The sequence below is a fragment of the Bombyx mori genome, chromosome 5, assembly GCF_030269925.1.
Source record: "Bombyx mori chromosome 5, ASM3026992v2".
NCBI classification, from domain to species: Eukaryota; Metazoa; Arthropoda; class Insecta; order Lepidoptera; family Bombycidae; genus Bombyx; species Bombyx mori.
Genome location: NC_085111.1, coordinates 3,877,148 through 3,891,946, shown reverse-complemented (window position 1 = coordinate 3,891,946; position 14,799 = coordinate 3,877,148). Strand labels below are relative to the sequence as shown.

At 38.8% G+C, this 14,799-nt stretch overlaps 1 protein-coding gene and 1 non-coding gene across 2 annotated transcripts; both read left to right on the top strand.

Annotated features, from left to right (window-relative positions):
• Window positions 1-2,216: 2,216 nt before the first annotated feature.
• Window positions 2,217-6,184, top strand: LOC110386274 (LINE-1 retrotransposable element ORF2 protein). The gene is made up of 3 exons (XM_038011022.1): window positions 2,217-3,433; window positions 3,475-4,765; window positions 6,143-6,184. Exons 1-3 carry the CDS (start codon window positions 2,217-2,219, stop codon window positions 6,182-6,184), a joined length of 2,550 nt encoding a protein of 849 aa, XP_037866950.1.
• Window positions 6,185-12,449: 6,265 nt separating this feature from the next.
• Mir3366 (microRNA mir-3366) lies at window positions 12,450-12,574 on the top strand. Its single transcript, NR_107644.1, has one exon. It is a non-coding gene; the product is annotated as a microRNA mir-3366 (primary transcript).
• Window positions 12,575-14,799: the final 2,225 nt, after the last annotated feature.

The following is a 14,799-nucleotide window of genomic DNA, read 5'->3' as shown; positions in this document are numbered from 1 at the left end:
TTATAATACCTCAAAATCTTTGGATAACAAACTACGAATTTAATAATAAAAGACTAACAATTATGAGATTTATCAAAATAATTAACTACTAGCTTTTACATCGTGTGGTATTCGTGAAATGTCACCAAACTTTTACTCTCCAACATGCTAGGTAAATTACTTTCCGTCCTTAAAAACTGATGGTGAATAAAATTTAATATGTTACTTCGGAGGCAGATTCGAATACCCGATCTAATGGCTGGCTCTATTTGTCAGGTAAATATATACTTAGTACCAGAGCTACAAAAATCATCTAGAATCAAATCAAGGACTCTGTATCACTCCCACGATGTCGTGACATTTTAGCAGCAAATGATCTATTTTGCAAGCAAGCGATAATTTAAATTTTATGGTACATATTAAGAAATTTAGCGGTGAATTTGAACTTTTTTATTAATCAGAAGCGTCATAAGTCTTTTAAATGGTATGTATTTTTACGATATCCAGTTAGCAATGATGTATCCAAAAATATGCTGTACAATTAGAGAAATGTATGGCATTTAACATCTATCTCATCCTTTTCAATTCAATTGCTAAATTTAAATTTCAATTGGTTAAATTTATTTTACCTCTCTAAGATCTTAAGACTAAAACTTTATTTGAGAAATTTAAATTGCTTCAAAAAAGCCTTACATAATTATAAAACATATGTACCGGCTTACCCCAAAACGCTAACCGCTTGTGATTTACTCTTCATTTAATAAGTTGAAAAGGCTGTCGACTGATGACGCATCGCTGACCGCATCAGCAAGTCATCCCGACCAGGAAGAGCGGATTAGCCGGTGTTTGTAGAGGCGCCTCGGTATGAAACGGAAGTGCCTGAAACGTTTTTGTTAATCAGGCTACTTTTGCAAATATTAGTCTTCGTAAAACTGTATGTTTGCTTTAAAAAAAAATGTTTTGCCATTTTTATACTTTAATAATCTTGATGGGCAGAAGAGATCACGACTCGCGTTTCATTAATTGCTTATCGAAACCTAAAGGCATCGCAATATTAATGCCACCAGCCACATCTAACGGTGGGATCGCAGTTTTAATAATAGTATTGCGTAACAGCTGTCCCACCCGTCAAACTCCAAAGCCTCATTGCTTCGCGCTATTCATAAATGCGATGACGGAGTAATAATATTTGGCCTAATGATATTTTCTAAGGGACGTATAGTCGGATCATATCCAATGTTTTCTCTTAAAATGAACATGCGCAAATACCCCATAGTTCGTTCGTATCCCTCACGTCAACGTTTACAACGATTTGTCAATATTATGAAAAAACAAAAATTATTTTTCATTCAACGAGATGAGACATAGATACGCTTCTAAGCTCGCTGCAGCCTATTGTGATCTATACGAGTATACATATAATGAATAGGTTCACATGAATCCAAAAAGCGGGCCAAGAAACATGCGTTGGAAGGGTGGAACAGCATTTCATATAATACAATAAAAACTTCAGCCCTACTTTTTTTATTGCTTAGATGGATGGAAAAGCTCACACACAGCCCACCTGGTGTTAAGTGGTTACTGGAGCTCATAGACATCTACAACATAAATGCGCCACCCACCTCGAGATATAAGCTCTAAAGTCTCAAGTATAGTTACAACGGCTGCCCAACCCTTCAGACCGAAACGCATTACTGCTTCACGGCAGAAATAGACAGGGCGGTGGTACCTACCTGCGCGGACTGACAATAGGTCCTACCACCAGTAATTACGCAAATTATAATTTTTGCGGGTTTGATTTTTATTACACGATTTCTTCACCGTGGAAGTCAATCGTGAACATTTGTTGAGTACGTATTTCATTAGAAAAATTGGTACCCGCCTGGGATTCGAACATCGGTGCATCGCTCAACACGAATGCACCGGACGTCTTATCCTTTAGGCCACGACGACGATACCAAGGCAATTGACAGCATCCAGGTTCTTGGCCTTTTTTTAACTCATAACAGGACAGGATAACTCCGCCGTAGACGGTCCCAAGCCCGGTTTGAGAAAGGAGGAGGGTTGACTATAAACATTGATAGTCGTAAAAGACGCCAACGTCGAGTAGTAGGCGACGGTCAACTAACCTACTCAATAATCTGGCCACGGTGGGCCTTGGAGACTAAATACCTCCTAAAATAACCGACGTAGAAGGTAATGGGAACCCACTACGCTTATAGTCCCAAGAGAACTCCATGGAAGCTATGTCAAATAATAGAAATATTCTGTCGGGTGATCCGGCTGACCCCCGGCGCTCATCGATAACCGGGTCGAAGAGTGTGAAATGGGCTACCGAAGACTCCTCGATAGTGAGTCATCAGGCTACCGAGTCAGTTCATGCTACTGAAGACAACAAAAAACCTTCCATACGTCACAAACACAAAATCGGCACATGGAACGTTCAAGGCATCCTGAAGCCTGGGAAACTCGAAGTCATTGAGAAAGAGATGAGGGAATACCAACTTCTTATAATGGGACTATGTGAGACCCACAAAAAAGGAAGAGGCCATTTCAAGACACCTGCAGGAAACACGGTATTTTTCTCTGGACACGAAACTGAGAGTAAGAACGGCGTGGGAGTCATTATGTCTCGGAAACTTGCCCCTCACATTACAGGCTACAATACAATCAATGACAGGATCATGACCATAAGAATCGATAGCACCCCCATTCCGCTTAACATCATTCAAGTCTATTCGCCAACTGCCCAATCATCACAAGATGACATCGATGAATTTTATGGAATGCTACAAACAACAATAGAAAGTATCTCCAAGCGCGAAATGACAATAATTCAGGGTGACTGGAATGCAAAGGTTGGAAGCACAGAACAGGATGACCACATCCGTCATATAATTGGTAAATATGGGTTGGGAACAAGGAACGAACGGGGCGAGAAATTAATAGATTTCTGTGTCAGTCAAGAGCTAGCAATAATGAATACCTTCTTTAAGCACCACAAGCGTAGACTGTATACCTGGATATCCCCCGGGGACTGGTTCCGAAACCAAATTGACTATATTACCATAGGCAAAAGGTGGAAATCATCAGTCACAAATACCAGAACTTTCCCGGGAGCAGAATGTGGATCTGACCACCAACTACTAGTTGCAGATATTCGCTTGCGGCTAAAATCCTGTCACAAAAACTCAAAACCGACGCGAAGACTAGCTCAGCCTGAATATGAATATTTCCAGAATAAAACCGAACCAGAACTTACCCCCACTGAAATAAAGAATACAAGTTCAGAGGCACAATGGGAGTCATTTAAATCTAAGATCGTAAAGGTCCTGGAATCTATGAATATAAAGTCACAGCCAAGGAAAGACTGGATTTCAGATGAAACATGGATTAATATAGGAAAGCGGAAAGAGTTGAAGAAAGGCGTGAGATCAGTCGATAATGTGGACGAGTATACTACGCTCTCCCAACTAATCCAACGACAATGTAAAGAGACAAAAATTACTACCTCGAGAACATATGCACCGAAATAGAACACCATGCGGATCGATATCAGACCGGCGATCTCTTCAGAAAAATTAAACAAATAACCCGTAAGTTCAAACCATCCTCATGGGTGATAGACGACAGAGAAGGCAATCCCATCCACGATATTGCAAAAGTCACAGAAAGATGGAGGGAGTACTGTGAAGAACTATATCAGGACGAGGACGCTAGTTGTGGTATCATCCATGATCCCGTAAAAGACCCAGAACCAGGTATACTTCGCTCTGAAATAGAAGAAGCTATTAGGAAACTCAAGAGAGACAAAGCTCCAGGTCCTGACCAAATCACAGCAGAAGTATTGAAAGGCCTGGGTCCAAATGGAGTGTCAAACCTGCATAATATCTGCAATGCAATCTGGCAAACAGGACACTGGCCTAAAGACTGGGTGCACTCGTCTATATTGCCTCTCCACAAAAAGGGCTCAGTGCGTAATTGTAGCAACTACCGAACGATAGCCCTTGTGTCGCACGCTAGCAAGATCCTACTCCACGTCATAAACAGCAGACTAAAATCGTTCCTTGACTGGCAGATACCTCAGGAGCAGGCAGGTTTTGTTAGGGGGAGGGGCACAAGAGAGCAAATTCTTAACTTGCGACTCATTGTAGAGAAATGCTATGAGTACAACACACCAGTCTTTATGTGCTTTGTGGATTATCAGAAGGCCTTTGATTGCGTGAAATGGGAGAAACTGTGGGAGATCCTAAATGAAACAGGAGTTCCGAGTCATCTTGTTATGTTGATTCGCAACCTGTACGAGTCGGGGTTTGGGTCTGTCTCTATCGAAAATGCCACTTCAAGTAAATTTCGTTTCCAAAAAGGAGTCCGGCAAGGATGTGTTATCTCACCTATTCTTTTCAATATATATGGGGAATATATAATGCGCCAGACTTTAGAAAACTGGGAAGGAGGCGTTAGAATAGGGGGGGTTCAGATAACGAACCTGAGATATGCCGACGACACCACACTTCTTGCTTCATCTGAGGCGGAGATGAAGGAGCTTCTGGACAGATTAGAGGCTATAAGCCTAAACATGGGACTAGCAATTAACAAAAGCAAGACCAAACTGCTAGTCGTAGACCGCTTCTCATCCACTCAGCGTACGGACCTTTTGGCAGAATACGAGGCCGTGGACCAGTTTGTCTACCTTGGTTCTGTGATCACGGATAAGGGGAGCTGTGAGCCTGAAATACGCCGACGAATTGGAATGGCTAAAACAGCTATGACGCAGTTGAGCAAAGTTTGGAAAGATCGTAATATTTCGAATAGGACCAAAATACATCTTGTGCACTCACTGGTCTTTCCAATCGCTCTCTATGGAGCAGAAACATGGACCATAAAAGCAGCTGACCGAAACAGAGTTGATGCTTTTGAAATATGGTGCTGGCGCCGCCTATTAAGGATTCCATGGACAGCCCACCGCACGAACATCTCGGTCCTACATCAGCTTAAAATGGAGAACGCTCAACGCCTGTCTGCCACCTGTCTGCAACGCATAATGCGCTACTTTGGTCACGTTGCCCGCAGAGGTGTAGACAACTTGGAACGTCTGATGGTCACTGGGAAAGTAGAAGGAAAGCGTCCTAGAGGCCGGAGCCCCAAACGTTGGTCCGACCAGATCTCCGAGCAAACCAGCGGACCACTTAGCACTGCACTACACCAGGCAACTGACCGGAACCGATGGAGGCTGACAGTAGAGAAGCTAAAACGGAGTCACGATCCTCAGCAATGAGGGAGCGATGGAGAAGAAGAAGAAGAACAGGACGGCCGAAACGTGAATCCCACCTAGTGCAATTATAATAATAAGACATTTTATTACCACAAAAATACTACCGGATTGAATGGTCCGATAAATCGTGTTTATTATCGCATCTATAACATATCGTATCATATGCCGTATCGTGTCTGAGCGTCAAGGAATCCGAGTCAAAGGCCAATAATAGCTTAGTGAATGTTCACAACACCGTTGATTACACGATGCGCACATGAAGAAAATTAACAAGTATTACGTAATGCGCAGCCTTCACCTTTATGTGATGGGGTGATGGTATGCTGATACTCGGCTATTTTACGACCATACGATGTATATAATTTATAATATACAATATTCTGATCTTTGTAAAATCTAGTGGTGTATACAAAAAATGCTGTAAAATTTTTCGATTCAATTCAATCTCTAAAACAAAGATTATTAAAAATTTAAATAAATTTAAAATAATATTTATAGAATATATTTAAAGTAATAACATGGGAGCTGTGTTTGTTTTTTTTTTATAAAAATGTTATTCAATTATTTGAAGGCCTCATTTTTGTCACGCACTCTCAAGAAATTATCTTTCCATACGCTGCTCCCGGAATGCTATATGCCTCTCAAAGATTGTTTGAAAATAAGAATCCTCAGTGGTAGGTAGTTACGTAGGCATTAGTAGTACATAAGTTTAACAAATGAATAAAGTTTTTTGTTAATTCTAAGTGCAATTTAATCGTGTTGACTTTAAAAGCATTTCCCTTCTTAACCCTGGACTGGTATTGTGGAGTGTGCTATTACCAAAATTAAGGAGACGCAAGTGCCGAAACTTTTAACAATGTTTCAATAATCTGTTGCCGTCTCTCTCAGATCTCCCAGATCTATGAAAGAGACAACTACAAATTAGACTAAAAATGCTTAGGTAAAATTCGAAAAAAATCCCAGTCATCTTTCTTCTACTACCAGCGTAGGCTGACTGATAATTTAATGCCGGCCATTATGCATTCCGAGAAGAGACAGCGACATAAGCTTAATCAGAATTTGTTAATGTACAAATTCAATTGAAATCCGAAACGGTGATTGAAGAAGTTGCGTATTCAACTCTTGAGTCACCTTCACCTTTCTGAAGTGATGGTATGAACGTACACCGCTATTGATTTTAGATATTATCTCGAATTGTTAATAGCTCAGTCTAAGTAATATTGTAATTTGTTATTATTACTTTATTTTCAGAAATATTAGGCAAATAGTTCTAGGAACTTTGGATTATTAAATTTAATTTACACGACATAAAACTCGGCGAATCAAATATTTGGCGACTAATTACTTTTTTCGACAATCATAACACAAGTAAGTAAGCATTTTTTTTTTAATTAGATGAGACAATAAATTCTCTGTTAAAGACAGAAAGTGTTAAATGGGTATTCCAGCTCAAGGATTTTGAAGCTATTTTAGGAAGGCAAGAAACTCCTTTTCCTAAATAAACTGATACCTCAGATCCACATAACCAAATTCCTTTTAAAAAATTCTAGTTGCTTTTAAATTCTTGTTAAATTGTTTAGTCTTATATTAAACAATTAAAAACTTTGCCATTTGTTTAGGTTATCGTGTGTGTGTGTGATCCTTTTGGGTATCTCTGATCTAGCTCATAAACATAGCGAATTTCGCCACCCAACGTGGCAACCCAAGAGATGTTGGTCGAAGTTTCGATTAAATTGTGTAAAGACTTTTTTATTCATTGCTTAGATGGATGGACGAGCTCACAGCCCACTTGATGTTAAGTGGTTACTGGAGCCCAATAGACATCTACGACGTAAATACACCACCCACCTTGAGATATAAGTTCTAAGGTATCAAGTACCTATAGTTACAACGGCTGCCGCACCCTTCAAACCGAAACGCATTACTGCTTCACGGGCAGAAATAGGCAGGGTGGTGGTACCTACCCTAACTGCTTGCGGCATCCGAACACCGGTACAACCGAATCGCCCGACAAAAGTACACCGGATGACTTTAAAACTTTCTATTAAAGTTACACATAAAGACAAATTCAGAAATGATATATTATTTTTATTATCCTTAAATCCTTACATTCTAAAAAAAAACCCACAAAAATCAATAAAAATCATTGAACAAAAAAAAGAATTCGTTGTCATAGTCCACTCTGTCACACATTTTTCTTTGTGATCTCCTTAGAGAAACATGTTTGTAGCTCCAAAGCCTTGTTCAAATTATAGTTATTCATGTTGATTACATTCCAAGTACTTACACAGTGTCGCAGAGCAAAGTTCAATGCGACATAATGACCAATACGCATAAAGCTATTTATTACAGGAACGAATTTTCCATGGAACTATTAAATCTCTTAGAATCAAAGATTCGTTATTGAATGGAACCATAAACATAAAATTATTGTTAGGTTTATGAGGATATAATAATAATAAATGACAGTTGTTATTCTAGGTTCTTAATTATTTTATACCTGATTTATTATGGCAGCTATATATGATGTGAAAATGCGAAATACATAGAAGATGTTTTAAGATTACAAAGTCTTAAATAAAAATTCTAATCTAATTACGTAGTTCACTGTATTTCTGTAATGCTTAATGTAGAAACAATGTTTTTTTCATCATTTAAGTGTACAATGGCACTAGAATTCAGTTAAAATGATAAAAAATATCTTACTCGTTATGCAATTGGAACATCTTTGACTAGGATTTCAGGTCTCAAACTGAATTACGATATGATAGTGATGAACCCCGAAAATTCCTTAATAGCAAAGTTCCCAAATGCTGTGCGTACCCTTTAAAGATAATGTAAATAAACAAAAAAAAATACATATTATGTACAGCACGATCTTCACGCTATTATAGTTAAAGCTATAATTAAAGTTCCCTTCTTTTCCACTTGGAACGCCCACCATCGACTCTGTGTATGCAAATAGCCACGTGATCAATAGACACTTGTCTTTAATCGCTGTAGGAAATGGACCGCTAGTGATAGGGCTGTCACTCCTTACTTAAAATGAAACGATAAAAAAATTGTTTATCCCAAACTTTTGTTTTTCCAATGTTCGTTATCAGTACTCGATGTTGTTGTCCGGAAATTTTAATGAAAATAACGTTAGTATTTTAATCGAGTTTGTTTGACCTTTTGTTTGAACTGTTATTTACAGCATTGTTTCCGCGACAGAGTAGTTATCCGTTTCATTTTCATAATTAATTTAGATATAAATAAAAAATACGTCCAGTTTAGTTTGTCTTTGTGGAGAAAGACTATATATCTATATTTAAACGACTTTAAACTAAAAATATGAATTTCAACGTAATCTTTTTTTTGTGTTTTTTTTTCTAGGCATGATCTATTTCATACAAACCCTATCCGAAGGTTTTATGCTAATGTGCTGTTCACACGCCACTGCGGTCACGGACTAATCTTTAAACACCTATCGTGATCTTGATATTGAAAACAAAGATACAGATCGGGGTCATGATGTCATTTCTTAGTGATAAATAAATAATACGATAATTTGAAATAATAACAAAATGCAAATGGTTTGAAAATTCTTCCTACGGAAAAAAGTAATAGAAAAAAATCGGTTGTCTGTAAAGTCGGTTTACTGAAGATACTTGAACGTGATAACGCCATAAGAAAATACTGATGGAATGGTTTCATTTTTCAAAAGAAAATTTTAATTTTATTTGTTTGATAGATATTTTGTATGGACATTTGACACCACATTCACTTTTCACTGAACTTCATACTTGACGAAAACATGTAAATGTATTATTGTATAGTAGCTGTCCACGCGGATGCATCGCTCACTCAAGTTGGAGAGAGACAGATGTCGAACGCTGCCGAACGCGGAGGCCGATTGTGCCTCTTTGTCGCTCGTTGCGCGCTCTCGCTTGCACTTCAAGCCTTAAATGGAACGCCTCAGAGCGAGGTAACGCCGCATGAGTCATGTTTTGACGTGACAACGTCTTATAATTCGATGGAGCCGGCTGCACGCCCGTGGCGGTAAGCGAACAGTGAAAACTCTGTTTAACGGAAACGCCTCAATTAATTCAATCAAGGCATATTATCTTGAAGCCAACCGTTGCGCAAGAATAAATCCTTTCTATATGACGCAACTTTTCGTTAAGTTTCATAATAATTGTTTAATCCTGCTCGGAGATATTTGTGAGATTCAAGGTTTCTGAAAATACTTTACAAGAATACGACCGTTTGGGCACAAAGATAGGCATCTGTTCACTTCTAATGAAGCTGTCTTAAAATTATGTATATCAAACTTAATTAAATTTAAATTAAAAAAACTTAAAACACAATATAAATGTAAAACTGCTTCTGTAAATAAAATACTATATCGGAAAGGATTAATTGATTTAATTAATTTCCCCGTTGAATGGTGATGCTTTCCATTATATATTTTATACATATTTTTATATATTTCTCTTTAATATTAGCAACTCATTACAATCGATTTAGTTCGATGGCGAAATTTGAGAATCAAGTTCGTATTTTTAATCAAATTTTATTACAAGTACAAACTTCAACGCAAATCCCCATTTGACATTCCCACACATCCGGCTTGTTGAAATTTTCAGAGAAATTTAATAAGCATCGATAAAAGACTTTTACTGGTGGTAGGACCTCTTGTGAGTCCGCGCGAGTAGGTACCGCCGTCCTGCCTATTTCTGCCGTGAAGCAGTAATGCGTTTCGGTTTGAAGGGTGGGGCAGTCTTTGTAACTATACTGAGATCTTAGAACTTATATCTCAAGGTGGGTGGCGCCATTACGTTGTAGATGTCCATGGGCTCCAGTAACCACTTAACACCAGGTGGGCTGTGAGCTCGTCCACCCATGTAAGTAATAAAAAAAAAGGAAAGCGGAAAATTCTATTGAAAAATTGACTCATTTAAGTAATAATCTGTAAAAGAAATTGGATTGCTCTAACCTGTATTCTAGAAGAAAAACAACCACCGTCTCTTGCACACATGTTTGTACTATATAAGACACGATGTTATTTATTACCCGCAATAATTTTCAACTATTGCTAATCATCACCAAACCAAATAAAAATCACGATGAAACAAAATACAGGAAGCTTCTAGAAACTTAATGTTCTGATTTTCGAAGTAATAGATATTTTTTTCAAGGTGACGTGCTAAGTCCCTGTCTCTACAAAATCACAGGAAATGAATCAGACTGTGTACCTAAACAAGAACCATTAAGCTCATTATAGCATCTAGAATATTACTTAATTATTTCGTATATACTCAGAATATATAGCGTATAAATGACAACAAATCTAAAGACACGAAGAAAATTGTAAATAACGCGAATTATACTGAGACCTTAGAACTTATCTCAAGGTGGGTGGCGCATTTACGTTGTAGATGTCTATGGGCTCCAGTAACCACTTAACACCAGGTGGGCTGTGAGCTCGTCCACCCATCTAAGCAATAAAAAAAAGGATTCTTCGTATAATTCTTCTTTCTTCCCATATGTCGAATTGTTATCAGATTCTAGATCAAATAATGAATGTCAGATGTCTTTCATAGTAAATCTATATATTAATACGTGAAGCAAAAACTTTGTATCCCTTTTTACGAAAATTGCGCGAACGGAGGAGTATGAAATTTTCCACACTTATAGAGATTATAGAGAAGAAGTGCACGATGCTAATATTTTTTTAAATAATGCATAAAAGATACATTAAATCAATAAAGAAAACATTACACACACTACCATGCATTTGACACAGCCACGCATCCATCTATTTGTTTATTGTCAAACTTTTCTTTGCAGTATGTCAGTTATGGTGGGTAAAATGGAGAATAGGTTCAATTTTAATATTGTTTTCCTTTTATTAATATTTGTCTAAATTGTAGTCTTGATGAAATATGTGATTAAAGAAGTATAATAGTCCTTAACAATAGAATCATAGTAGTGTACAAACTTATAATTTCCATTAGTTATAGTCGAATTTCGACTACCAGGGGTCCTCTAGTTCGTTTAAATTGTTGAAATATAATTTAAAAACTAGAACAATATGCTTAAATAGTATATTGATTAAACAATTAATTTCATTTTCATATTATGTATCCGATGTTAGAGCGAAGTTATAAAATTAATGTATTGTTATCGGTACTTGATGCGTATGCAATTTTTTTAATAAATCAATCGGACGTTGTGTAGTCAGTGAAAATAAATTCAAAGATTTCGTAGATTCTGTAACACTCTTGTCCACCCAATGCTGAGTGTTTATTTTCTTCGGTCTCCTGCCTTTCACATCCAGTCTCTACCAACTACTTTGACCAGATCATCGGGCCATCTCGTTGGTTGTCTGCCCACGCTACGACGTCCAGTACGAGGTCTTCATTCCAGTACTTTTGTGCCCCACCGATTGTCAGTGCGACGGCAGATGTGGCCGGCCGACTTCCACTTTTTCCGAGCAATCACTTTGGCTATGTCAGTCAAACCAGTTCTTCTGCGGATTTCGTTATTGCGCATTTTATCCCGTAGACAAACGCCTAACATAGCCCGTTCCATTGCTCTTTGCGTGACTTGCATTTTGGTCAGAATTAGCTTTGTGAGCGTCCGCGTCTCGGCCCCATACAACATCACAGGGAGAACACATTGCTCGAATGTCCGACGCTTCAATTTCATTCTGTAACACACACACATGCAATTTTTATTTATTCCTTAGCTAGGTGGACAAGCTCAGGGTCCGCCTGATGTTAAGTGACGTTGAAGTTAAGACATCTAAAATGTAAATGCCACCACCCACCTTGAGACATGAGTTCTAAGGTCTCAGTTTTTACAATTACAACGGCTGCCCCACCTTTCAAACCGAACCGCATTACTGCTTCGCGGCAGAAATAGGCAGTGTGGTGGTACCGACCTGTGCGCACTCACAATACGTCCTACCACCAGTAATTACGAAAATTATAATTTTGCGAGTTTCATTTTTTATTACACGATGTTATTCCTTCACCATGGAAGTCAATCGTTTGTTAAGAACGTATTTCATTAGCCGCCTGCGGGATTCGAACACCGGTGCATCGCAAGGTACGGACGCACCGGACGTCTTATCCTTTAGGCCACGACGATTTCGATGTGGAATTTAGCTACCTAGTTGAGTATTTCATTTCTAAAATTAATGTAAGCTAAGAAAAGCGTCTTAACCAAACTGATGTACTAGAAAACAAGTTTTGGTAAATACAGTTCCCTTGCTCCCTACCGAAACAATTGTTCATTTTAGTATGAAGGGTGGTTGGTACTAGCTCATGTCTCAAGTGCGTGGTGGTTGGTATTCACGATGTGAAGTAATTGAACTGTGAAAACCTCGTATCATCAGACCGTGATCGTTGTGCCTCTAATGCGTTAAAAAACAATAAGAAATTTGTGATGGAAGGATTCGAGTCGTAAGGGCTCTAAATACAAACTTGTTTGGTTAAACCTAAAATATTTGTGCAACTTTTCCGCTGAATTATAATGAGGTATGCAATAACTCGTAGACAGAATATCCCTCAGTACAATGTTGCTCAAACCAGATATTAAACTCTGCAATTAAAGATTATTTGCATTCCCCGTGTCAGAGCCAGTCAACTTGCTTCAACATCGAAGGCAATACAATGCTGGCTTGCACATTGAGTTTGTGTAATATAATTAAGTTTACTGATCATAAATGATTTCAGAATAAAATGACATTAAAGTTTTTGGAAATAAAGCATTTTTATTTATTTTTGAAATCAAGGTTTGTAGTAGGCATAATAGCATTTTAGAACGTTGTTTTTAGAACATTGTTTCTTCAATTCTGTTGGAACATTGTTCAGTGTTATACTTTATTACTTGACACTTTCCATATACATATATTTTTTCAAACGGATTTAAAACTGGTCGTCCAGTAGCTAGCTTCAGTAGAAAGGGTGGGTGAGCTCAAAAGCTCAGCCTGGTTAGCCATCAACTACCCGCAAAATTACCGCAAAGACCGTCTAAGACAATACCTGAATTGCATACCATTTAAATTAGACCGTAATGACTGATACATTAAGACTTAGATTCATTGTAGGGCGCTACCCACCTTGAGATACGAGTTCAAAATCTCAATTGTAAGGTAACAACCGCTGTCCCATCCTTCAAACCGCATGCAACGCAGTAGAAACAGGTAAGGGGTGGGACCTACCCCAGCAGGCTCAGCAGGCAGCAGCAGTTAGGATAGTGTGGCGGGTAGCCATCATACGACGCAAGATAATTGACAGATGCCTGAATCTCGCTTACGACATTTTCAAGATAAAGCGCATATATACAAGTTCCGAACAACAACACCAGGACCGTCGGTCTACCGAGCAATATCATCCGCTCGGTGGAAGATCTTTCCTTTCGTCGTATATACCCAAACTGGTGACCTGCGACAAGATGTGAACACGCGCAACCTTCTGATTCATCATCAGCGCATCAAGAACTTCGGCTACCACAATCCCCGCATTCTCGCAGATAAAAGCACGTCATTGACAGTAGTCCCACAGCAAGCCAGCATCGCAGCCTCAACAGGACCATCGCAGCCGACTCACCGCGCTTCCTGGTCCTACGGCACGCAACTTCACTGCCTCATCACGCCGCAACAGTTCATCGCAGCCCACGACCGGATCATCAACGCTTGGGGTCACACATCTCCGGCGTGGCAGCTCTGCACACATGGACTACTGGCGACACGCACGCAGCATTCAAGCTCAGTCTCGACTCACCGCAGACTTCGAGCAGCACTGGCGACACGCACGCAGCATTCAAGCTCAGCCTCGACTCACCGCAGGCTTCGAGCAGCACTGGCCCTTGCAAGCTAATCTCAGCACGGACAACGCTAACTAAAAATGACACGACCTTCAGTCTCGGAGGGGAGTGATGTGGCGGGTAGCCATCATACGACGCAAGATAATTGACAGATGCCTGAATCTCGCTTACGACATTTTCAAGATAAAGCGCATATATACAAGTTCCGAACAACAACACCAGGACCGTCGGTCTACCGAGCAATATCATCCGCTCGGTGGAAGATCTTCCCTTTGTCGTCTAAGCCTTCCCAAAATAGCTTCCTTCTTCTTCAAATAAAACTCCAACTTCGATTTGGTGGTACTGCAATAATATTACGACTCGACATAATTCGGCGAAAAAAAGATTACCTTTCATGAATCATTTTGTAGCTAGTTCAGCTTAAAATGTATAATAATTACTATGTTTGGAAAAGTCACGTCATAATGTTTACGTTGAGTGGTAAAGTTATTTAACTTATTCATAGCAGACAACACATTTACATTATACCCGTCGTTCTAAAGTCTTTTTTTTTTATAAATAAATAAATATTTACTAACAATCACGCCACGTTAACTGGTCCCGTGATAAGTTCGTAAAGAACTTGTGTTACAGGTAACGGAAATAAATGTAATATTTTTATTATACACATACATATATTAAATATACATCCATAACCCTGGAAAAGATATTTTTATATTTATCATACA